We start from the raw sequence: 25,267 nt of genomic DNA, 5'->3' as shown, positions 1-25,267 counted from the left end.
TTGTAAAGAATAATCTTTTTCACTAAAATATTCTGTAGGAATCTCTTCTGAAGTTAGAACTTTCATATTGTATTTAAGGGAGCATTATAGTAGTTTTCCTTTATAAGGAAAAAAATTCAAGCTATGTAGTTGAATGAAACCTTTCTAGTTTTGCTTCTATTCTCTTCTGTGAGTGAAAGTGTAGATAGAGTTGCTTGCCAAACTTTGTCCTTTACCCATTGCAAATACTTTCTCTTCAGAAATTACGAAGATCTAATCACAAACAGATTCAGAAATAAACCTTAAAGACACCTAAGTTACTTAAATTGAAGAATGTGTTTTTGTTAAAATAGAACTTCAAGCTTTGCTTGATTAGTCATTCCATGCCTTGGTGAATCCTGCTGCTGAATTAGTAAAATTGGTGGACCTAATGGTAACCATGCTTGAACAAATATAATCACTTGTGCAGGAACAGTTGTCATTATTTGACATAATGCTTGAAAAATTGCACTTTGGATCTTTTAATGGAAACTAAGAAGAAAAAATGAGACCATCACTTCTGTCAGTCTTAGTTACATGCTTAAGAGTGCCTCGTGTTAGAGGTAGATAGTAGCTGGAAGCGTGGCTTGGGCTGTGTGCATTCAAGCTCTGTGGTGTGAATGCTGGCCATGACCCCCTGTAAATTGAAGTCAGACACTCCCAGTGCTATAGCACTGTGTCCTTGAAGCTTGGTGGTGGAGAGAAGCTTGGTGGGGGTGGAACTGCCTTACACAATTGTATGCAAGTGTCTTTCATTAGCCTGCAACTTAGGTAGGAGTAAAGCTGTCTTATGCGTTCTTTTTGAGGTAGAAGAAAGAATTAGACTGGTAAGATTTTCATAATGGTGGTATTTACTTTTTTGTGTGTTAGGTTCATATGAACTTCTTGGGCTGGCAGGGTAGTCATTTTAGTCTGCAGTGTCTCTTGTCTAATTCTGCAAGATGCAGTGTTCGCAATAGTGATTTTGGCACTGGATAGAAGTCCTTTGATTTGAATCTATGAACAGATAACATTACAATATATTTGTCAAATGACAAAATCATTTGGTGTGCGCGCTTAGGATTTTCCACGGTCAAACTGTGAGAGTCACTTCTAAAATAGTGTCTCTGTAAATATCTGACTTGAGGGCCATGTGAAAAGAAACAAGGGGATGAGGGAAAAATTGGAGCTCAGATAGCCCTGTCACATTTTCTATCATTTTCAGTGTCATACCCAAGAGGTTATTTAAATACTGCTATGAAATTACTTTTTTTGGAAAAACTGAAATTGTTGCATGATCTAAGATATTATAGTTCTAAGGATACCAGGTACTTTGCTTTTAAAAGCTTTAGAAGAATTTTTTATGAAGTGCATCATCAAGACACAAGAGTAAGAATAGCTGTAAATTGACAGTACTATGTATGCATTTAAATCCTGCCAGGTGCACTCAAATGTCACGTGCAGTATTATAATAAGAGCACTAAATTAAGGCTTCTGTTGCACCATATGGCACGTGCAGCGCTTGATTTGGTTTCTTGTATCTTAGCTTGGTGTTTGAGGGGGCAGGGGGTGCTTTTGGAACAGTAGAGCAGCTTTATTACTTGTAGAGGAGCTCAGCAGATTTCTGGATGGAATGCTAGCAGCCACTGGGTAACTGTGTTTCTGTCCCATTCTTCTGGTGTCTGTGGGACCCTTGCTTTCATTCATTGCTTTCAGACTAAAGGTTTGTCAAGAAGAGTAGGGTTGTTTACAGATGAGTGAGGGAAAGACTATATGAAGTGGGACAGAACATGAGGAAATAAAGCCTCATGTCAGAGATCCTCAGAGGTAACAGTCCAGTTTGTCTTTTCTCTACAGAGACTTAAGGAATTCCAGGAATGTCACAGACAAATTTGAATGCTAGATAAAGGTGTTTGAAATAACTGTCTTCATCTTCACAATTCCTTATGTTTATTGACTCCTTAAGCTGCCTTAGTTATTTATATCATGCTTGAAGTGTCTCTTATGGGGTGTCAGGAGTGGGATTCAAATCGCTTCAGGTATGTTACTGACCTAAATTACTTTATGGGGACACTTGGATCCAGGAACAAAAAAAGGAATCTTTACGTATTAACCTTCCTCTTCTAAGCAGGACTCCAGGAATGTGGTCTCCCACCCTCTCTCCATTGCTTGCCTTGGGTCAAGGGGCATGAGAGAGTTTCTGTGCTGCTTGGATTATGTTGCAGAGTATCAGGACCTATCTCCTTAGTCTTGTATCTGTTGTTAGGATTATAAAACTCTGGGAGCTTTGGGATCAATTTCTGGTTCTGTAGCAACTCTTCAGATTCTGCCATAGCTTCTCACATGGTGTGGTGATACAGCCAATATGTTAAATCATAATTAAATTAATTTTAGTGAGTTTAGAGATTTCCTGTATGATGGCTTTGGGTGGGAAAAACGCACAAAAACAAACTGATAAATTGGAATGTTACATAATCAAATAACTTGTTTGTTGATGTTTTGCTTTTGTCTCTTGCTGGTTTCTTCCCTCTGAGCTCTTTTGCTGTTTGACCAGATGTGATATTTGGCACTGTTGTATAGAATATTTAAGGTGTTGAGTCTTTATCCTTTGCCTTAAAAATATTAAGGACTGAACTAATGCTATCACCTTGTATTGAACACTACCTGAATGCAGATGTTAAGTTTAAATTCTGAAAAAAAGCTAAGATGAAATCAACTTTTTCTAAATCTTCTTGACTTGTGTATCTTTAAGCTGAGCTAACATGTACTGATTAGAACAATTCAAAAGCCAAAAATTTTTTACAGTGTTGTTTAACAGATGGTTCAAACCTGAAAGTTATAACTCTGTAAGCTAGTAGGAATAGACTAAAATAATTTTATTTTTGTCACTTAATGCCCAGATACAGGTTATTTTTGAAAAAAATTCTTCAGTTTGCAATGTTCGGTTGTTTTAATCTGAAGTTCAAGCTGGCAGTGATAAAAACAATTTAGATTAAAAATAGTAATGGATGTGAGGAGTTCCATATACAACTTTGTTGCCAGAAAGCAGTAATGTAGAAATAAGAATGTCCCCCAGTTAAACTTCATTACCCTGTCTTAGCTGTGCAAGACTGTGGCTTTAATATGAAGTATCTTCTCAGTGCTAGAAAAGAGAACGGCCATTCTTATCTTTGTTGCTGGTCCTTATAGTTATCTGCAAAAATGGAATGAAAATTTCATGAAGCTGTGTAGATTTCTTGTAGTACAGGCAGTTTTAAGTGCACATAGATTTTAGAAATGTTAGCTTATTAAAAAGGATTTTTACTAATTTGTATGTGTATATTTTTTTTGTATTCCCACCATATTCTATATACATAAGCATTTGGTATAGTCCTCAGTGTGGGGTTACATAGTTAACTGTCAGAAGTGACATAGGTGGAGTTGAGTCTCTCTGGCAGTGACAGACCAACTTAGCTCTTGATGCTGTACAAATCATTGGTAAAACAGTGTCGTGACACCTGTAGTATGTGCAGAGTTGTGAATCAAGAGTTTCTTAAAAGAAAGACTTTCTTTGCCCCAAAGGTGGCAGTAGTAAGAGAGCTATCATTCATTGCTGCCTTTCTGCCTGTGCAAGGACATGCAATAATTCTTCACAGACTTCTTACCTGTGTGCAGTTAAGACTTGGTCCACTTCAAATAATGGATTTTTGTACACCAGAGCTTTGCAGAGTTTTACAGTTGTCCAGTTAGTACTGTCTCCTTAGTAGTCCTTCCTAAATGTCAGTAATGACTTTCAGGATACCTCTTAGGAAGATACTTTTGTGTATTAATTATTTTGGCACAACATTCAACCCCTCTGGGAAGAAAAGAAGGCAGCTTCTCTCCAGATATATATTGCTATAGACAATGAGATAGAGGACCTTAATTAAAAACATGGTTTCTTTTTTTTTCAGCTGGTAGACTTTAATGCAGAAAACTGTAAGATGTATGCATCTTAAATATTTAATTACTATCCTAATTAGATGTTTTTATTTCAGTATCATAACTGGAGATGATGAGAATGAAGAAGTGTACAATACTGAAGACTGTGAGTTTGCAGCCAAGAAAAGGAAAAAAGATCATTTTAGGAATAACACAGATTCACAATGTAAGGCTTGGGGTTTTCATTTATTTTAGAAGACTCATTTAAGTTCAGAGAAATGTTAAAATAGTCATGTTATACTCATCTATAATGAATGGCTTCCAGATTATGCCTATTTATGTATTGGCAACAAATTCTGGTGTCAAAAGTGATATGTCTTAACTGAAACTGTGTTATTGATCATTTACTGTGTTGGATTTTATTTTCCAAAGACCCAAAGGTAATTCATTTAAGAATAGTAATTGCTGAGTATTAAGAGTCTTCTGATACTAACCACTGTTATGTTTTGTGGACTAGTTTTAGATTAAATTCTTCTGGATGCTTATGGGACCAAGTCAATGTAGAAAAACAGGTCCCTGTACAGAAGAAAATGTATTGGAGGGGTGGAGTAGTCAGGAACAAAAGCATTGTCTATATCTGCTGTATTTTCAAATGCCAAGGAGCCTGTTGTATAAAAAAAAAAAAAGGTCAGGAATTATGTAGGACCACTGTTATGTCAGCGATTGGTCACAGCTGACAAAAGTTGTCATTCATCTGCCAATTGTGTGTCAACTCTTGTGATTTAAAAAAAAACCAAACATTTATATAACTTTTCTATTATTTTCATTAAGTCCATATCTTGTGACAATTTTTAGTTCTCTTTTCCAGCCTTTGTAAAGTTCCTTCATTAAAACTGTTCTGCTCTCTTATGAAGCATTTTATTGAAAATTGTATGTTCAGTTAAGTTTCTGGAAGGCATTACTAGTGTGGAAGCCTAAAATGCTTATTTTTTTATTTTACTTTAGGTTTTTATCGAGAAAAGTGGATTTATGTTCATAAAGAAAGCACCAAGGAAGTAAGTCTGCATGGTGTGGGTCAATTCCTATGATCTTTGTGGTTCTTAATTGACAGACAGTATACTGAAAAAAGTATTTTTGCCATGTGGTCTTAGGGGTTGTACTCTCTTCATTGGCAACCTTGGACACCTGCACATGGTGAGGCAAAGAAAGCTGGCAAAATGACTTCTCAGTAGGTTTTTGTGGCAGAGATGTGAGAGCTTGCAGGGATAGACATACAGTTCTTCACTACTTATCCAAGCTCATCTATCTTTCTACTGTCTCTTTGAACTACAATTGAAAGTATTTGCAAAACAAGAGAAATATCTCCTAAGAAGTTGCTTGCAATCAGCCACCTGATATTTTGGGATCTTGGTGTAAATTTGAATGGAAGTAAAACATCAAACTTTACAAAGAGGATCTTTATTTTTAACCAAGGCCACATGCTTTCAGTTTGGGATATAAACTGTATCTTGTAAGTGTAAAGGGAATAGGAAAGCTCTTGGAGTGTCCTCTTGGAAAGTTAAAATACATCTATTGTATGTAGAGATTAAACTCTTTTGAGGTGTGAGTTTCATTCCTGTGCTGATTGCCATGGCTAGCTGGGTTGTATGGAGCTTGAACTCCATTAAGGAGGTTTTACATCCTCATAGTAATGCCAGCCAGGAGAGAGGGAAGGAGGTGAGGGTGATGACTGTAGTCAGGCAAGCAAAAGTAGCTTTGCATTTTAGAGCTGAGAGACAACACAGAGCTTTTTACTCAGGAAGGGCATGCTATTGAGCAGAGCTTATATAAAAGGACATATTGCAAGACTTTGTAGATCTTATAGACCAGTGACCCAGAGACTGCCCATCTACATCTGAAGGGTACTTTAAAGCCTTTCACCAGATTCACAACACTCTTTCTGCTTTATCTTCTAGATGAGGTTACTTACATTTGTCTGCAAAAGTCTCAAGTATGCTTTTTCCCTTTCTGCTGTCTTAAATTAGCTGAGAAGGAGCAGGGGGACAACAGACTGTCACCAGTCATTGTGGTGCTTTGAACGATAAGGTTAAGCTGAGGTTTCAAAGTACATTGAGGCCAAAATACAAATAGCCTAAAATCATGCATTGGTGTTCTTCATAGCCCATGTATAAAGGGATTCTTTTTTTCCCCTACTTGTACAGAAGTTGCTGTACTAGTGATGTGTGAGCATTTGCTTCTGTTCCTTGTTTATTCAGAGGGCAGATGAAATATTTTTGGTTACCTTCTATTTGACTATTCATCTTTCAGGTTTATTTGGGTTTTTTAGTATAAAAAAAAAAACAGGGATAGCTAGAATTAAACGCTAATCTTTCAAGTAATTCTTTGTAAAAATTTAAAGGCTTAGAGTAGTAGGTTGAAAAAGTAACAAGGAATAAGAATACATGAACCAAAAAATTCAGAGCAACAATTTAAGCTAATCTAAATCATTATTCAGAGGTTATAGTTTTCCTTACAGGTTATAGTCTTTCTTGATATTGAAATAGTCTAGGAAACATTTCTTCCCAAACTGGATACTATTTTTAGGGCAAAATGACAAGATAGGGAGGTCTTGATAAGAAACATGTGAACCATGCTATGGAAGAGCATTGAAATTAAAGAGAACCAAAACAAGTGTATTTGTGTGGCTGAAATGAAATTGGAGATGTTTTTGAATTATTTTGTCATGATGGTACACTGGGAAAGGTAGGGCTGTAGTTTCATAGCAGTCTGTTCAGGGAGATGTCTTATGTTAATGTTTTAAGCATGACCTAATGACAACTGTTTAGCCACAGAACAGCCACAAATATTTAAATTTGAACAAGTTTTGTTGACTGTATGTGTTAATTCACTGCTGTTAGCTAAGAAAGGTATGTATATTGTGAAGTGTGCAGTGTGCTTTGGTCTGAGGTATATCAGCTGAATGAGCAAGCAGTACAATCCTGAATTTGATCATTAACCAACAGGCAGGAATTATCACCACTCTGCAGTGAATTCTTAGCTGTCCATCCTGCTGGGGTATATGCAGGGTAAGCCTTCACTGAGTCACAAAAAGGAATGTTATTTGTACCTCAAAATCTGTCAACATCCCATAATTTACCAAGGAAATCTTTCTAGGAATGAGCTTTAAATAATTATTTATCCTCCTCCTTTCCTGAGCTGACAAAACCATAGTAGCACACTGCTTTGCAAGACTCTCTTTTACCAGTTAGAGATTTTCCTAGCCTTGGGGTATCTGGTCCTGGGCTCCAGTATGGCTTTGTGGCTCTAAATGTACTGATTTTGCATAATCCCATGTCATTTTGGGCTGCTACTACCACCTTAACCTTGTTCTCAACAGCCTCTGAAACTTCCATTTTCACATTAGGATATGGAGAAGTACCAAGAGAAAATGCTCTTGCTCTTGGTGCATTAAAAAAAAGTACCTAAGCTTCTAGCACCATACTAGATGTTGAGACCATTATTTGTCTGAACCCAGAAGCAGCTAGCTGTGTTCTCACCCTCAAGTGTGAATCAGATGATTCCTTGTGCATGGCAAATGGGGACTGTGATAGCCACGAGGAGTGCCAGCATTGTGGCCATGCAAGAATGGAGTATATTCCCAGGGAAATCAAATACCGGTGATGCCACATTACACATTTAGTATGAATTGAAAGGCTTTGCCTATATACCTGTTAGTTACAAATAGTGCATCTTGTTTAATTTAATTTCTTTAGAACAAATAACTCTTCAGTCCAGAGGCACTGTGTTTCCAGGGAGCATGGTATCCATTAGCATCAGCTGCATGTTGGATTGCTTTTCTGAATGTTTTACTCAATTTAGTCTTTTTCCTTCCATGTAAAGTGTATTTTTCCCTTTCTCAGAGACATGGCTATTGCACCTTGGGAGAAGCCTTTAACCGCTTGGACTTCTCAAGTGCAATTCAGGACATCAGGAGGTTCAATTATGTTGTCAAAGTAAGCTCTTTGTTTTATATGTATATCATAAAGATATTCTTGCTGATCTGCCTGTGTGTACAAAAGGAATATGATTTGTAATTGTATAAATATCCTGATCATATGTAATTTATAATGCAAGTAGCAACTTCAAACTGAGTAGATTTTCTCTGGTTTAAACTCTTTTTATGGCTGTCTGAAAGCCTATAGCTTGAGGAGGATGGAAATAGTCAGTGTGCTGTGTCATTTAAAAGCGGAACATTGATGTTTCAGTTGTTCATCAGTCTGGGTAATGAACTCTCTTTAAAAGTAAAATGATTTCTATACAACCAAAACTAGTAAAGTGTCATTAATCTTAAATATATTTTGCTGCATCTCAAATATGTTTCAAATAACAATTTCCAGAAGAATACTTGATGTGTGTTTTGCTATTTCTGTATCTTCTGTAACTTCTTACCAGTCCTGTGATTCATTGCAGTTCTTTTTTATTAAGGATAAGATATCTTTGCATTTATCGTTGTTAACATTACTTATAACTTGAGACTGCAGCTCAATGCCTCACCAGCTGCCCACTTGGAAATGCCTGTTTTGTGGATACTGGTATCTTACTAGCCCCAGGTTTATTTTAGTATCTAGCTTGAGGTAGTAAAGTGCTTGTCCCAGCTCCTAGAGAAACTAAAAATCTGGGTCAGATCAGACTAGAGTGGACTGTTCAGTGGTGAGGCTGTTCACAAATATTGTACTTCTTGGAATGCATCCTGAACTTGAAAAGATACAAATAAAAATTAAATAAACATACCAGGAGAACACTCCAGCACTAGCCTGTGGACTATTTGTAGAGAAAACACATTCTATCCATCCCTGTGAAGATGAGGCCATTGTATTATGCTTACAGAAAAACAACAGATGGGGAAACAAATCAGGAAGGATTTGCTTCCAGGCTAGTGGTTAGGGTACTTGCCTGGTTTGTTCCCCTTGCAGGGTTTGGAGTTTTTTTGGTATATGTATGTGTTGTGGTTTAGAACATTACTTTTTAATGCTGTTTTGGGAGCAGAATCAAGAGCCTTTATCTTTTCCAAGACTTTTCAGCCTTGGACAGTAAGAAGAAAAACCAAAGAACTTAAAAAAGGTGATTTGGTATAAGTGGTGTTAACCTTGGGTGTCTCAGTTGAATAGCAAGCAGGTAAAAGGAATGCAGATCTAGAATTCTGCATTTGTTTTAGATGCTGCAGTGTCTAAACTGGGTTGCTCAAAACAGTTGATCAACTCAAAGTGCAAAGTCCAGCATAAGCACATTGACCAGTTTTTCTTCTATTCACCAAGAACTATAAAATGCTGGTTTAGTCAGCCAGGCTTAAGATCATTGAGGAAGGAGCAGTACTTTAAAATTCAGAAATTTAGCTTTGCAATCCAAACCATTATTCGGCTAATAGCAGACCCTAAGAAATCTGAATTTAAAATAGTAGATAGACTTTCAAAGTCCTTTAATTGTTTTAGAATTTATTTGGCATTTTGAAAATTTAGAATTGTTTTACAAATACAGAACTTTGATCATGTCTTTGCATCAGTTCCTCTGAGGTGGTAGCTGTTTGTTGATAGCAAGGTATAACTCAAGAATACTATTTTGAAAGACCAAACCCTACTTTAGCTCTTCTTTGATCCCAGACCATCAAGGTGATTCTCCAACTAACTAAGAATATGTCATTCATTATTAAAAGTTAATATTGATGTCTGTCCAGGACTCTTTTAGGATGGGCAATGAGGGGGAGAAGGTAGGATCAGTTAGTTTTTTGTATTTGTAGTGTATTTATAATGTCCAGTGTTTCCAAGTAAACACCTGATCCATTCAAACATGGCTCTGCCTGTATCAGTGTGTGAGATACTAGTACTCTCTGCTACTTTGCTTTTGCTAGAATTGTCTTAATTCTTGCATATTACCTTTCACTGAAATTGGAATCTTCATTACAATTGATCAGGTGGAATTTTTCTTTAATTTAATCTTTAGACTGAGCAATATAACTGATTTCTTTTTAATTAATCAAGATAAATGTACCTACTTGCTTGAACTGGCAGACTGCCAGAGACATCTAGGTATGTTCTCAATTATTAATCAAGATAATAGGCTTTGAAAAAGCCAACAAAGAGATCCTGGTATCTATTTATACAGTTTTTGAGACTAGATTGCTTGTATTTAACTATCAGGACAATTAGTTCTTTCTTTCATAGCACATAATGTTTTGTCAGAGATGATGCAGAGGAGCCAGAAGCAACATTATTAAATCAGGGACAGAACAGGTATATTCTTTCTTCCTCCCAAGGAAAATTATTGTTGAGGGAAGTGTCAAATTGGTGTTTTAGAAATGAAGATACAATATAATTTTTGGCAAGCTTAGTCTTTTTCATACTCTGTGCCAGCACTTGGTGCTACCCTACACTGGAGCACTCTGTAGGGAATGCTGTTCCATGCTTTCCCTTTCCAGTGTGTTGAGAACACTTGTTCTGAACTCATTGTTATAAAGTGCAAATTGCAAAGCTCAGTGCCACACCTCTCAACATTGCAATGGTGTCACAACAAAGTCTCTCATAATAAGAGACCATTTTTTGTTGAAGAGCTAATGGTTCTTATCAGCTACAAAACTTAATCTGAAATGTAAAAGCAAATGTGTCAGTATGGAGCAAGGGCTGCCACTAGTAGCTATAGCTTGGCATTCATGTGTGGCAAGAACTTAAGCTGTTGTGATTATGTTGCTCTAAACCATTGCCGCTGTTCTTGTCACTTTTTTTGCTCACAGTGGTTTCAGAGACAGATGTGTGGACAGCTAGGAGATTCTTACTATAACACTTAAGAGAAAGTTACTGATGTGGTTTATACACTGCTCATTATTAGATAGCTGTGGTTTATTTTACCAGTGACCTGAATGTAGGGCTAATACAGAAATTGGTTTTACCTAGTTTAGGCAAAATAGTGTATTTCCTCTCCATGAGTAGGAAGTAGTGCACTAAATCCATCACACTTCAGTTTGACTAGTAAGATACTTACACTCAGAAGCTGTAATTCTGGTAGCTGGTATCAATTTAGAATGATGATCCTGGCCACCAAATCTGTCAGGGTCTTTAGGACCCAGCCACATCCAAATTCACATTTGTATTTGTGAGTCCCTAAACAGACTCTCTTTGTTGCTTCACTACAGCTCAGAAAGTATGTAATGTGCTTTGCCAGAGATAAGTATTTGTACAGTATTTAAAAAGCATGCATCCTTCAGAAATTGTTCATGGGATGCCAGTGGGAATGGTTAAAGCTTTCCACATGTTTTCCTTGTCTTCTGAAATCTGTAGTTATATTTTCACAAAATGCCAATGAAGGCTGTTTTAGGTGAGCATATGCACTAAATATGCATTTAAGACCATCCTTCTGTCATTCTTATGACTTTTAACTTTTTTTCATAGCTTTTGCAGTTAATTGCAAAATCCCAGTTAACTTCACTGAGTGGTGCAGCACAGAAGAATTACTTTAACATTTTGGACAAAATTGTGCAGAAGGGTAAGATGTAACTGTTCAGATTTAATTGCTGTAATTAAGCTATCAACTGATCTTTGTTTGTTAATTTTATTACCATTTTTGCATTGTAAGACAGTAATAACATACTTAATTATTCCAGTTTTCATACTTCCCATCCCATGATTGCACTAAGTTATTTTCTCTTTGTTATTGAATAAAGTCTATTGAAACAGGTTGGTGAAATTAAGTGACACTTAGATTCTATTCAAAAACTATTGGTTACTGTTAAATTATGCTCTTCACAAAATGCAAAGTCTTTTAGGTTAATAAAATGTTTGGGTTTCAGTTTGCATGATGTACTGAGACTCAAAAATCATATGTTTTGATTATTTTAAGAAAAAACTATTACATTATATTGATGATTTTTTTTTTTCTGGTAACCATACTAAATGGAGATATTATACTGTCTGCTTTGAACTGAAGAAATTTGGTTTATAGCTACCTGTTTAGCATTAAGCTTATTAAATGCATAGCATGAATTTTTGCATCAAATTTGCCTATGAAATTGTTTATTACTGATCTTGCACATAAAGAACCACATTACTGAATGCCATGGTGGGAATTAGGGCAGTTATTTGAACATAAACAATTGAGTTGTAAATAATTAATCTAAAAAAATAGTAGTGATTAGTTTGAGCTATTAGCTTGGTTAACTCTGTCATCCAAAATTGTATTTGGTTTGTTTTTTTTCCTAGTTATGGAAGACCAGTATAATCCACGGTTGATCAAAGACCTTCTACAGGATCTGAGTTCTACTCTCTGTATACTGATTAGAGGAGTAGGAAAATCTGTGTTGGTAGGCAACATCAATATTTGGATTTGCCGATTAGAAACTATCCTTCTGTGGCAACAACAATTAAAAAATCTTCAGATGAACAAGGTATATTATTAAATCATGTTAATTAGTGTTTGGGGGAGGAGAATTATGTTGAGTATTGCATGTGGATTTCTAGGTAAACCAAGTTTCAAATATATTTTAAACAGTTTCACTTGTTTTGTTTTATGCAGTAATGTGAAATTAACTCATTGGCATCAACTTAAGTTTCTAATGTTTTAATAGCTTTTTTCTAATGAAAACTGCTGTAGTGTCTGTGCTGCTGCTTTGTAGTAGAGATGTATAGATAGAATTGTTTTTCTCACTCAAATAAGTTTTTAAAAAATTATCTCTAGCTTGTCAGATAAAACTGGGGCTTTTTCCCCATGTCTTAGTTCCAAAATAAATTTTCTACAATTGAAGAAATGAAAATCTAAGACAGCTTGGATGTGTATAAACTTAAGTAACAATTTTACAGATTTATTCATTAGCGCAGTGGCTGTTGCAGGAAAGGAAAAAAAGATAAAGACTTCAGCATCTGGATTCTCCTCATGTGACTGTGTTCAAAGCTTGTGGTATGCACAGTTCCAGGGTTTTATACTGGAAACTTCTGATGATAAGCAGACAACTTTTTTTAATCTGACTGGTTTACTCCTGGAAGAAATCCTGTGAGATATCGCTCACTGTGAAATCAAACAAGTGTTTTATCTATTGGCTTCCAGCTATGAAAATTTGAAATTGTCCTTTCTGTGTGAGCTGGTTTATCTGAATAAACCAGCTACTTTTGGAATAGAAAGGAGGAACGAGAAACCTGGTCTCAGCAGTTTCTGTGTGCCAAGCAACCACAGCACAGACACTTCTGAGACAGTGCAGTTACTGCTGCACTTGTTCCTTCCAGCGTGACACTTCCCTTGGAGCTGTTTTACACTGGCTGAAGTAGCCCATGAGGAATCTTGCATCTGTAGTGCTCACATACCCATTCCTCAGAGGAGGAATGCTGTTGCCCCAGCAGTCCTTGTACCAGAGGACTCAATGGGAAGTCTGGTCTATAAGCAAGGTGAATGGCTGGGAAGGAAGCAGACAGAAGTGTGAGCCCATGGGTGCAGGGCAGCTGTGCTGCCACCACCTTGTGACAGGGCAGCTCTGTTCCCCAGGTCTGGCAGCTGCCATGCTCTCCCTGCCAGCTGGGACACTGCCTCCAGCCTGCTGGGCCTCTGCCATGTGCCACTGTGGGCTCCAGCTGTAGTCGTGTAGGAGCTGTGCTGCTGCTTACCCCACTACAGTTCACAGAGGTGTATAGTCTTAATGGAAGCATTCTCAGTGCTCTCATCTGTCAACTCTGCAGATCTCCTCATTTATAAATGAGGGGGAACTTTCTCTAGACTTCAGAAATTATCGCACTCTCTTCTGCCCCTAACTTCCAAAATGCTTTTGTTTTGTATCTCTGGTCTTCAGTCCTGTATTCTATATTCTGTTTTGTACTCTAATTCACTTAAGGCAAGATGATAGCGTTTTGTTTGTTAATAAAAATTGAGAAACTATAGTGATCCAACGAGTTAGAAATAATTGGTTCATGCCTTTCTTATAGTTAAGGCTTTAGCACACTATAGATGAAGTTGACTATAGTTTTCAAGACTGCGTAATATTTTGAGAGAACAGAAGTGTTTCAAAAATTATTTGAAATTTAAATAATGAATTTAGGGTATGTTTATTTAAACAGTAAGAAAGCTATGAATCATAAAGCTTACAGCTTGTTGCTTCTTCTGTAACATTAATCATTTAGATTTTCAACAGCATTGAGAGAATAATTGTTGGTGAGCATTAACTTTAGATTTTACTCAATGATTTGAAAAAACTAAACTAGGACCTAAGATGCCTCTAAAGTAAAGAGTCTTATTTGTACTTTATACTGTCGTGGTTTTGTAGCTAAAAGTCTTCAACTCTTATTTCCAGCAAGTCAACAATGGACTGACACTTAGCGATCTCCCCCTCCATATGCTGAATAACATCTTATACAGGTTCTCTGATGGCTGGGACATTATTACTCTGGGTCAAGTAACCCCAACTTTGTACATGCTTAGTGAAGACAGACAGTTGTGGAAAAAACTCTGCCAGTACCATTTTGCAGAAAAGCAGGTAATAAACTTTATTATTTGTATAAATGTAGCTTTTTTGATATCATATACTAATAATGGAGCATGAACTTGCCCTTTTGAGATAAAAGTGTAACATTGTGCAGTAATTGTGAGTGTTCTCTGTATTTGGGGCTTGATTCCTCCTAAATGTTGCATTCAGTCTGTCTGTGAGTTTAGGATAACTATGACAAAACTGGTTAGAGAGGAACTTCTTATAGTAGGGTAATGCAGGGAAAAAGATCCTTAAGGGTTCCTTAAGTGAAATTAGCTGTCCCTGTGCCCCATAAAGTACTCTTGTACACAAGTGTTTCCACTGTGTTCCTAAATGTTCACGTTCAATTTCTTACTAAGTTATTACCTAATGATATTACCATATCAAATTCTGCTTCTTCTCATTACAAGTGTACTGGCTTAGTAAGCCACAGAATCACTTTGGGTTGGTTTTTCTGTCCCCTGCAGTGTGTTTGTTGAGCCCTTGAAACAACCATGAAAACATAATTGATATCTGAAGAGCACTTTTGGAAAAAATGAGAGACATTATGAAACAAAGTGTAGCTGAAATCAGAAAGGCAGTTCTATTCTCTCCTCATTCAGAAATTGTCTTCTGAGTGAAGAAAGCCTTCAATGTATTAGCATTAATCCACACTGAGTGGAACAGAAGTCTTTTATAATACATACCTAATAAATCTTGTCTGTCTCTCAAGCTGGGGAGAAATAGCTGTTGTGCAGCAGCTGATCTTTACATGCGGATTAGGTCCTCAAGGAGTTAATCACTAATTATTACTGTCCTTCTAGAGAGATCACAACCAAATGTGAAAAATAAACATGTATATGCTTTCAAAATTAAAGAAATAGCTTTATTTAAATCCATAATGCTTTTACAGAAAACCATAATGTGTAATGCACAGTCATGTTTTTAAATCTCATTCCTGAGTGGTTTGGGTTTTTTAAACAGATAAAATTAATTGCTTACAACTCTAAATACTGTTTTGTTAAATGCTTCTTGATTATAATTAGAATAATTTTGAGACAGTAGAATTAGATCAGCTGTGTATGGCCTAGTTTTTCTTGGCAAACATGCACTCTCCTATTTTTAGTCTTTGCCTTCCATCTTTTTTGTGGTAGGATCTCACTGCTTTGCAGAGATGTATGATGTCATAATATTGACTTCAAAGAATTCTAGTTACAAAACTTCAGTTTGGCTATCTTCCCCCCACCTTCCCCCGTCCTTTGCCTGAATTGACTACAACAATTTTAAAGGAAGATATTAATTTTATGTCTAGTTTTGTAGGCATTTGATTCCATCAGAGAAAGGTCACATTGACTGGAAGCTGATGTACTTTGCACTTCAGAAATATTACCCAATAAAGGAACAGTACGGGGACACCTTGCATTTCTGTCGACACTGTAGTATTCTGTTTTGGAAGGTAAGAGCTTTGGAACAGATAATCAGAAATAAGTTCAAACAGCTACTGGTGAGCATCTGCAAGGAAAAATATTATGGTCATCTTATCAGCTTTCTTATGTGAAAGGTTATTGGATAACTAATATTTAACTTTAATACATAAAACTTCCATATAAAATCTGTGTTAAATTCCAAAGTTGTTCTTAATCTTGCCTTCTTATTTCTTGGTATCTGATAACCTCAATACTTAGAATTGCAATGGAAAGTGCCATGTGGAAAGAGTTATTCTGTCTACTTTTATTTATTTGATCTTATGGAAAGTTGTGAGGGACTAGTCTGAAGTTAGCGTTTTTAATGATGCCATGGTAATCAATATATGTCTAATAATTACTACATTTTTTCCTACCACATTGGTACAGAGCTCTGTATTTTTATATTTTTGCTTTTGTACCATATAGAACTTGGAGGAATGTTTAAAACTTCATCCAGAGTGTGTTTTATCCTGGTTTTGAGGTTTACAATAAAGCATTTGTTGTCTTACAGGATGATTTTAATTTCAGTAGGGCATTCTCTTCTTTAATGTGTGTGATTACACAATCCTGCTTTTAGTCTGTGTTGCACTATAACAGAGCCTTCTGGTTCGTGATACTACTTTAATTTTGCAGCTGAAAGATCATATATGGGTAGTGTCAAGTGGACAACAAAGAGCAAGAAATGTTTGAGAAATTTTGGAAAATAATCATATTACTCATATTCTAAGTAACATAAATTAGTTGCTCTTGTGTCATCTTTCTGTGATATTTATGAGAAGTTGTGTAACAGTGTGAGGGTTTTTAATTTTCCTTCAAAAAACCTAGGCTGTTTAGCAGGATAAGCTAAATCCTGCTAGAAATAGCATGTTCCTTAATGATGCAATTTTGAAGTTGAGTAACTTTGATATCACAAGAGCCCTTCCAGGTAGTAATGTTTTGCAAAATTAATAGTAGGGAAGCAGGTAGCCAGAATTGACTTCTACTGTGAAAAGCCTGGGCATTTTCTGAAGGATCTGTGTCAAGAATGACTAAGAACTTGCATTATAGTGGAATAAGTCTTTAGAATATAGCCAAATATGTAGGGTAAGGCCTCTCTGAAAGGGGAAATTTCAAAAGTGAGTACACAGGTGCATTTAGATGGGCATTTGTGGTATGAAATCTCTCTGGATTGCTTGCCTTCACTGTGTAGAGTTAATGCTTTCTACGCTAAATTTCTCTCATTTTGATCTTAATATAATTGAAAAGTACAAGTCTCTAATATTAGGAATTACTTTGAATGTGTTTGGAATTAAATGTTTAACTTTGGAGGTGGTGGGACAGAAAGAGGCAGTGAACCTGTGCAGGTTGCAGTAGTATTCCAGTAGTAGGTTTAGCAGTCAAGATGACAAGACACCTGTTCCAATCTACTGCTGGAATAATAAGACTCATTTTGGACTTACTTAAATTCTTTGAAACACAGCACGGGAAGTTCTAAAGGTACTTTGGACTAATGAGCAGTGCCTCCTAGATCACCATTCCAGTGCTGCCTCATCCTAGAGATTTGGGCAGGTCTCAGTGATAGTGCAGTTTTAGATTGTGCAGAAGCACGCAACCAAAGCTACTGGAGCAGGTGTTTGGGATCAGCTGTTTCAATAAGAGCACAGTCAGCAGGTTGAGGAAAGCCATTTTTCCTTTTCATGCAGCACACAGACCATCTGGGATGCTGCAGCCATGAGGCCCCTAGCACAAGGGAGATACTGATGAACTGGGTGAAGTAATCAGGGAGGCTGGAGGATTTGCCATGTGAGGAGTGGCTGGGGAAAACTGCTTCAGGGGGACATAAGAGCCTGCCATGAGGACAGGCAAGCAAGGGAACAGTTTGACCATAGAGCTGGTGCAGTTTCCATCCTTGGATGTGATCAGGAACTGACTGAATGAAGCTCAGGGCAACCTGGTCTGATCTCACAGCTTAGCCTGCTTTGAGCAGGAGGCTGGGCTAGAGACCTCCTGAGGTGCCTCCCAGCCTGATCATTCTGTGAGCCTACATAGCAGTATTCCTTGGCATCTAAACCTAGTCTCTGTCTTAAAATAAATGATGATCAGGCTGAAATGGATTGTTAAATGAATTGATTTATGCATAATTGGCATCCATATTGGCAGGGACAAGTTAATTGTTATCTGAAATACTGTACCTCTTTTTACAGGGCAGGGTGGGTCAAGTAGTGCTGGTCATTCAGTTATATAGGGGAAAAATAGTGCTGGTTTTTTTTTTTCCGACTCTTGTGTCTGTATCCTTTCCCAGGCTTGCTAAAGAGAGGTGAGAAATAAAGCAGGGGTGAAGAGGCAAAGGGACAGGAGGTATTTTATTCATTCTAGATAAATCCTGTTCTGGGTGAAAATATTCCTTAATCTGAACATTTTTCAGGCTTTGAAAACTTATTCAAGCTTCAGTATCATAATTGATTAGAAAGACTGTTAAATTAAATATGTATATGAGTGCTCAACATACAATTATATCTGTAACGCTTAGCAAGGAAAACACAAAATAAAGCAGAAAAACAACAAAAATGCTACCATCAAATCCAAATTTTTAAACAGAAATCACAGTTGCTACAGATGAAGTAGCAAGTGTTTGAATCTTGAAACAAATGGAAGCACTGTATTCTTCAGATAGCTGATAATATATAAAATTTTTGTTTCTTCTTTTAATGGTATAATTCCAAAGTAAGGGAACTTTTGCATCCAAGGTCATTCAGAAGAGCTTCAGGCAGAGCTGAACATTTCATACTGCATGTATTTTTATTTTTCTTCCTTCCTTCATTGAACAAAGCAAAACATTGGAATAGTTGCAGAGAAGAAGGTCTGGGCAACATTGCTTAAAGCAATCAGGGCATGAAGGCTAGGAATGATTAATTTCTCTTAACTCAGTTGTGCTAACAAGGATGCAAGGGTAAGTGTGCTGAGAGTTAGGAGTTTCTAAGAACCAAACCCACAAGGGTCTCAAATAGCCCACAAGCACAGGCCTAGCTAGTGATGAGAAGAGTTTTCAGCAATTTATGAAATTGATAATATAATGTAATTGCTGACAACATGAGAGGGCTACATACAGGAAATTCTTGGAACCCTCTGTTTTGTTTTTCTTTTCAAAGAAGGCCTTGTAAAAAAGGGACTGATGGCAGCTGAGTTGGATTGAACTGTTGAAGTAGGGAAAGAACTTTTTCAGTATACTATAATAATCATAATGGGGTTTTAACAAGTCTTCAGGAGTTTTTCAGGAAGAGGTATTTGTATTGCTTTACTTGTCTAAAATCTGTAACCAAAGTCAATTTATGTATAGCAAGTAGGAGTCTCCTAAGTTCTTTGTTGGAAGTACAGTAACTTTTGTACTCTTCTGTATTGGGAGGGAGTCATAGGAAAATTTTCATACTGAATGTCTGTTTTCAAAATTACTTCTTGCTAAAGGATTTGTCCATTATGAAACTGAAAAATCCACATAATTTCAGTAGTGCAAAAGTAATGGCTAATTATTATGTGATGCCTCTGTGAGTGCTTTCATGTATGCTATTTCCTCTGTTCCACTAGGAACCATTGCAATTGTGGCAGATTCTTTTATTTTCATGAGCTTACTTAGTAGCACTTTTCAGTAATCTCAGACATGGCCACAGAAGCTGAAATATCTTTTCTTCTCTCAGTTTCCAGGGCTTTATGAAAACAGTGTAATCACTTTGCATAACACTTGGTTTTAGTCTTCTTGCCACTTCTGCTGATTTTGGTTCTCACAAAGTTGCTTGTGATTTGCCACAAGAATAAAATGGCTTATGAACCTTTGCTCAAATAAACTTTAACTCTGCTTCTTTTACTTTATGGCTCTCCTTCCTGCTTCCTTCTTCACGATTTCAAAGGACTACCACCTTGCTTTGTTACTCCAGGTATTTCTTGTGTCTCATCTGTTTTCATTGCTGACTGTTCCATAATGTCAAAGTGAATAATGTGTTCCTTTCTAATCTGATGCTCTCTGTTTTGATTTTTCTTTCTACACATCTGTTCAGCTGCAGAAATAGTTTGTTTCTTGTTCCCTTTTAGATAATGGTAGTGATGACTTCCCATCTCAACTTTTCATCATTTTGTCTTTTTTTATGGCCATAATCTCTCTTAATGCCATTTAACCTAGGAGCCATAATTCAGTTTCTAATGAGCATAGGTGTCAGTGGGATCAGACAGATTTTGCTAAGAAATAGGTTTCTCTGCACTCAGTGTTATTATAAACTGTTTTCTGTATGCCCTGATGTATTTAATTCAGTACTTAAATTTGAAGAGTAACGTGTACCTCAGATAACTTCCATACAAATGTATGAAAATTGATTTTATTGCACTTGGAATGCTGTAGTTGTATTTACTTTTATAGAGAATTTCTCAGAAAATAAATTCCTCAAAACAGGCTGCATGTGACTTGAGATAGTCAAGGGAAGCAATTAAATTGTTGTCTTCTGAATGAAGAAATGGTGAAAATACTTTGCCAGAGTTTCTTATTGTCTAGCTATGCTAGATTTTGGGGAAAACAACTACATTTGCCAGTAAACACTCCTCCTGGGGAATTCTCTTCTTACTTTGAAAGAAGTCTGCTTTAGCTTTGAACATTGAAATCAAATTATTTTAGCACTTTATTAATAGTTTTTATTTTATTACTGAGTTTATTATTCCCATAAAAATGCATTTCTCTCTAAATGAGGAATACTCATAATTACAAGAAAATTGTGATTTTTCTTGTCAGTTCTCATCACTTTTTTCACTGTAAAATTTGTTTTCAGCAACTATCAATCTCTGAGATTTTTTTTTTTTTGCACCTGTAATTCCCAACTGGGTAGAACTTTCAAAAGCACTTTTATAATCATGTGCAGAGAAAGAACCATGTTACAAAGTCAGTTTAAAATATTCAGGAGTATAAATAAGAAGAGGATAAACCCTACCTTTTTTCCCAGAATTATAATTCTGATGGTGTTTTTTCCTGGAAACTAGGAAAGTAATGACATGACATTGACATGGCAATGGGTAGAGAAGATACTAGTCCATTAGCAACTACCTTTGAGTATTTTCTGGTGTGGTGCAGCTCTTCCTTGCAGATGTCATCCCAAGATGGTGTTAACTTTAACACTTCTGATTTTGCTCTTGGAAATCTGTTCTTTCTCATCTACAGATTCCCCCAATAGGCAGCTCTACCTGGGTCTCTTTTTTCATGTGTGTGTTTGTCTTTCCCTCTGTCATGAATTTGTTTCTCAGGTGATGTTAAATCAATTATTAAAAAGAGTGGGAGGATGAGGAGGTGATACCACCTGGTATATTCTTGTAGTCCTCCATAGACTTAATAGAAAAGCACAGATAAAAACATCTATTGAGTAACAATTTTCACTGGAAAAGCTGAGCAGTATTTAGAATGCATTTCACCTGGTGCACTTCAGTGCTGCAAAGACTTTGGGTGTGAATGTGGCAGTGAGAAAAAATCACTTGGAGATACCTTCCTTCTATTAACTGAATTGCATGTAATTTCACTTCCTATGGAAACAAAAGCAATGAAGACCATAGTAGTCTGTGATCTGTTTGTCATGTATTTGTCTAATTTTCTTGCCTCACATGGTGTGTTCACCAACATTGATGGAAAAGGGACAGAAACTCCTTAAAGCCTGGAGAGGACACTTCTGAGCCTTACAACAACATGGACAAGTTTTTTATCTTCTCCATTGGGCTGTCTGGGAACTTCTCATTTCACCTCTGCATTTCCCTCATTTAGGGGGTTTTAATAAGATGCAAACCACAACTTTTTGTTCAAAGAATAATTTGAATCCTAAATAATTGGATGGGTCTGCTGAGGTCAAATTTCTGTAAGAGGAAAGAAAGCACTGCAGGCTTAGTGAATTTGTAATGACAAAGCCTTTCCACCCTGTCTTACTTGTCTAGTCCTACTTTGCCAACTTCTTTTTAAAGACAGTGCTTTCATTTCACTTGGGCAAAAGGTAGACGTGAGACACATAAGAAAGATTAGGCAGAAAATGTAGCAAGGTAGAAAAGCTTTTAAGACTGGGAATTCAAACACATTGTTCAGGTTTTTTGATGCTGCCCATCATTTTCAAAGCAAGGAACTCATTTTCCCTCAAAGCAATAGATGACTTCAGGTTTTGATTAAATAGATAATTTAGGTTCAATAAAGCTTGTGCCTTTTTGCCTTTTTGTTATGCTTATTGAAAAATAATGAATAAGGAAGATGATACTTTTTCAAAGGCTCCATTTCAGGTTCTGGTAGAAGGAGAAAATTGTTTGGGGTTTGGTTTTGCTTTGTTGGTTTTTTTGTTTGTTTGGGTTTTTGTTTTTTTGTTTTTTTTTTTTTTTTCTATAAATTGGGGGTGAAAGGAGACTGGATATGGAAAGAACTTAATTATTTTTCTCCTTCATTTTTCAGGATACAGGACACCCCTGCACAGCCAGTGATCCAAATACCTGTCTCATGCCAGTATCTCCTCAGCATTTTATTGATCTCTTCAAATTTTGAGATGTTCAGTAACTGTTCTCCTGTGTTTGTGGCCATTTTTGTGAAGAGTCAGGCAGGATGTGTTATGCTTTTTGTGCAATATATTTAAGTGTAATGTTTTATTGTAACTTAAAAAGATATGGGGGAGATTATCAGGGAGGTTTATTTGGCATATTGCTTTTGTGCAGAATAACAAGGAGGAAAGGAGAAACATAAAGAAAATTTCATTGTCAGGAAATCTCCAGTGGACTTTTTTTCAAGTCCAAGAAAGACCACTTTAATCTCAACTTTAAATCCACGCTTTTGACGCCTTAATAGTTGGTTAAAATTATGTAGGGGAGTTTTGAAAATTTCATGGAAGAATTAAACTACTCTTGCAGGGACCAAAGGAGGGTTTTTTGTTAATCCTTCTTTCTATAAGCCATGGTTTTCAAAGCACCTCCATATAATTTGCACTATTATAAAGAATAGGCCATTATTCTCTTAGACTCTTACTACATCATTACAAAGGTGGCATTCATTATTATGAGCTAGTGAGTAAAAACTATAACTGTGGTTATATCTGCTGTTGAACCTATATGAATGAAGGAAATCAACCAATTTTTGTACATACATTATGCAAAAATATTTATTTTTCTTAAGGACTTTATTAAACATTTAACCTGTCTTAGCACATCTTGCGGAACTCGTGAGACTAATCTGGGGCTACTGGAAATCTTTCTGATGGTAGCTGCAGCCTTCATTTATACTGTTTGGAATGTCTACAAGTGCAACTGCATTAATTTCATCTTCTAAGAAGAAGACATTATTGAAATTTAATGAGGATGGAGTTGCTTGTTCCTAGACCGGTACAGTGGCAGAACACTATGCTACCAACTGAGGTTATAACCTGACAAGCTATGGGAAACACAAAGTCAGTCTGAGCTGGAGCACCTTCTGCCAAGTTAATCAGATGATAAATTCTCCAGGAAGCTATTTTTTCCTATCCTGTAGAACAAAATAAATTGCTTGGCTGAGGCAGGTAAAGGAAAAATTGTGGAAGTTTTGGATCTGTCAATGAAATTTAACAATATATAATGTACAGAAAAAATAAATTGTGTACCATATTCTGCACTTGCTTGTTCTGAATCCAGTTGTGTACAGTGTAATAAATCATGGTTTTATCTGTTATTCCTAGAAGCCTCTGGTGGAAAGACATGAATCCATTTGAATTTTGTAAGATCTTTCTGTAACCTGTTGTCTCTAGTAATTGGTAAGGAATGAGAAGCATACAAGCAGTCCAAGTGTTCTTGCTTTACGGTAGTTTGTTGTATTTTCCCATTTTGTAATAGCAGACCTGGGCTGTTAATAGGCTGCACAAGAAGAGAATATTTATGGTCTCAAGAAATAGTTTTATACTTAAGTCTTTGTGATTGAATTGCTGATTTTTGTGGATCTTTCAATACAGGGTTTTGTGGATTTTTTTTTTTTTTTTTCTTTCCATGCAGGTGTTGGCTGTGGTGAAAGTAATGGTCAGGTGTGGATCCAAGAACCTCCGTTCTTATTCCTGTTATTCAGTGCATTGCTGCAGGCCTTGCTTTCCCAGCCAAGTACTGCTGCAGCCATGGGATTTGTTAAGGACCCAGCAACTCTTTTTTAACAGCAATTTGTACCCTATTTATTTAATTCTTGTAACAGCTCAGATGCTTTCCTGTCTCTGTGACCTCAGTAACCCTGACAGTGGCTGGTGGTGGCTGACATCCTCTAACTACTCCTTTATCATGGTCACAGTTTTGCTACCCTGCATAAAACTTCCTGTAAATATATGGATGCTTTCTCTGAGCTTGAAAGAAAGGTTTTAAAGCCAGCATTTGATTTAATGCTTCTGTGAGCTCTTCGCCCTTGTGCTGAAGGCCTCTGCTGAGGGACTGTGCAGAACCACCTCTCCTGCAGACAGAGGTCAAAGCTCTTACACTGTGACCTGAGAGATGCCCAGCTGAAAAGACAAATAAGGTGACAGCTGGAGAAAGGCATTAAGAGAGCTGAGAGGAAACCTCTCTCCTAGCCACTGAATTGAGGAGGGAGAGAAATGACTTTAAGGTCTTATAATCCATTTTAAGACAGGTTTGGGGAAAAATTATTTTCATGTTCAGCTTAGTGCCCACCAGGATCCCAAAGCCAGTACATTGGCTTTTTTAACATTTCTCCTGGATAAGAGATATGCATAGATGTGCTGAGAAGCATTTCAGTTCAAGACTCTTTATTTAAGAAATCTTAAACACTGAGTGTGGAATCACATTGTCATGAGCAGTGATACAAGCTTTTAACACTGGAAAAACTGAGTTTTGGGAACAGTTGCACAAACTTGTTAAATATTTAGTGAATACATGGCTTGAACTTAAGGCAAATAAGAGCTTGGTTAAGAGTGGCTATGTGATGTGAAGTCAGCAGATGCACAAGAAGATAACTTTCAATTCTGTTACTTAAGCAAAAAAACTAAGGTAGTGATTTTGGTAATAGGGTTGGTGGTGTTTGAGTTTTTGTGTCAGTCTGTTGAGTTTTTGGGGAAAGGATTTCACCTTTAGGATAACAATCTCTTAATACCTCACCTGAAGCACAGAAGGTATTTTGACAGCCTAAATTCATCTTCTCCTTTATTCCAGCACCCTCTCGTGTAACCTGAAGCACTGTAACCATGAGAAGGGTTATGCCTTAATGTGAAACCTCTGCTCTTTGGCCTCATGTGCTGCTGTCCTAGGAGGAAGAGCAGGCACTCTCCCCTTCAGCAGAAAGGGTGTCTTGAAATGTGTTCTAAATCTCTAAAGCAGAGATTTCTTTTTCTTTGGGAACAGCTTTTGTCCCCAAACCTGGATCTCCTTATAGACAGATTTTTCAGTGGCAATGGTAGGAAATCATGTTTTAACTGTGGCCTCTCCATGATCACTTCCCAATCCTGGGTGATTTGTTTTTTAGTGA

The 25,267-nt window shown here is 36.7% G+C and overlaps 1 protein-coding gene across 4 annotated transcripts in view; it reads left to right on the top strand.

Moving 5' to 3' along the window:
• The window catches only part of FBXO25 (F-box protein 25), a 29,237-nt gene extending 5,746 nt beyond the window's left edge, over nt 1-23,491 (top strand). For 2 of the 4 annotated variants that reach the window (XM_021551127.2, XM_021551128.3), the window contains exons 3-11: nt 4,014-4,123; nt 4,903-4,952; nt 7,797-7,889; nt 11,316-11,409; nt 12,123-12,307; nt 14,195-14,377; nt 15,660-15,803; nt 19,695-19,721; nt 22,244-23,491. In XM_021551127.2, coding sequence (XP_021406802.1) covers nt 4,014-4,123; nt 4,903-4,952; nt 7,797-7,889; nt 11,316-11,409; nt 12,123-12,307; nt 14,195-14,377; nt 15,660-15,803; nt 19,695-19,721; nt 22,244-22,333 — 976 coding nt within the window. In that variant the 3' untranslated portion in view covers nt 22,334-23,491. Of the gene's footprint in view, nt 1-1,603; nt 1,648-4,013; nt 4,124-4,902; nt 4,953-7,796; nt 7,890-11,315; nt 11,410-12,122; nt 12,308-14,194; nt 14,378-15,659; nt 15,804-19,694; nt 19,722-22,243 lie in introns of those variants that run through there. The other 2 variants (XM_021551129.2, XM_077782396.1) reach the window with 2 other exon arrangements.
• Nucleotides 23,492-25,267: the final 1,776 nt, after the last annotated feature.

Source organism: Lonchura striata, chromosome 3 (assembly GCF_046129695.1).
Source record: "Lonchura striata isolate bLonStr1 chromosome 3, bLonStr1.mat, whole genome shotgun sequence".
NCBI classification, from domain to species: domain Eukaryota; kingdom Metazoa; phylum Chordata; class Aves; order Passeriformes; family Estrildidae; genus Lonchura; species Lonchura striata.
Note: the sequence above shows the minus strand (reverse complement) of the source record. Positions and strands in the feature narration are given on the sequence as shown.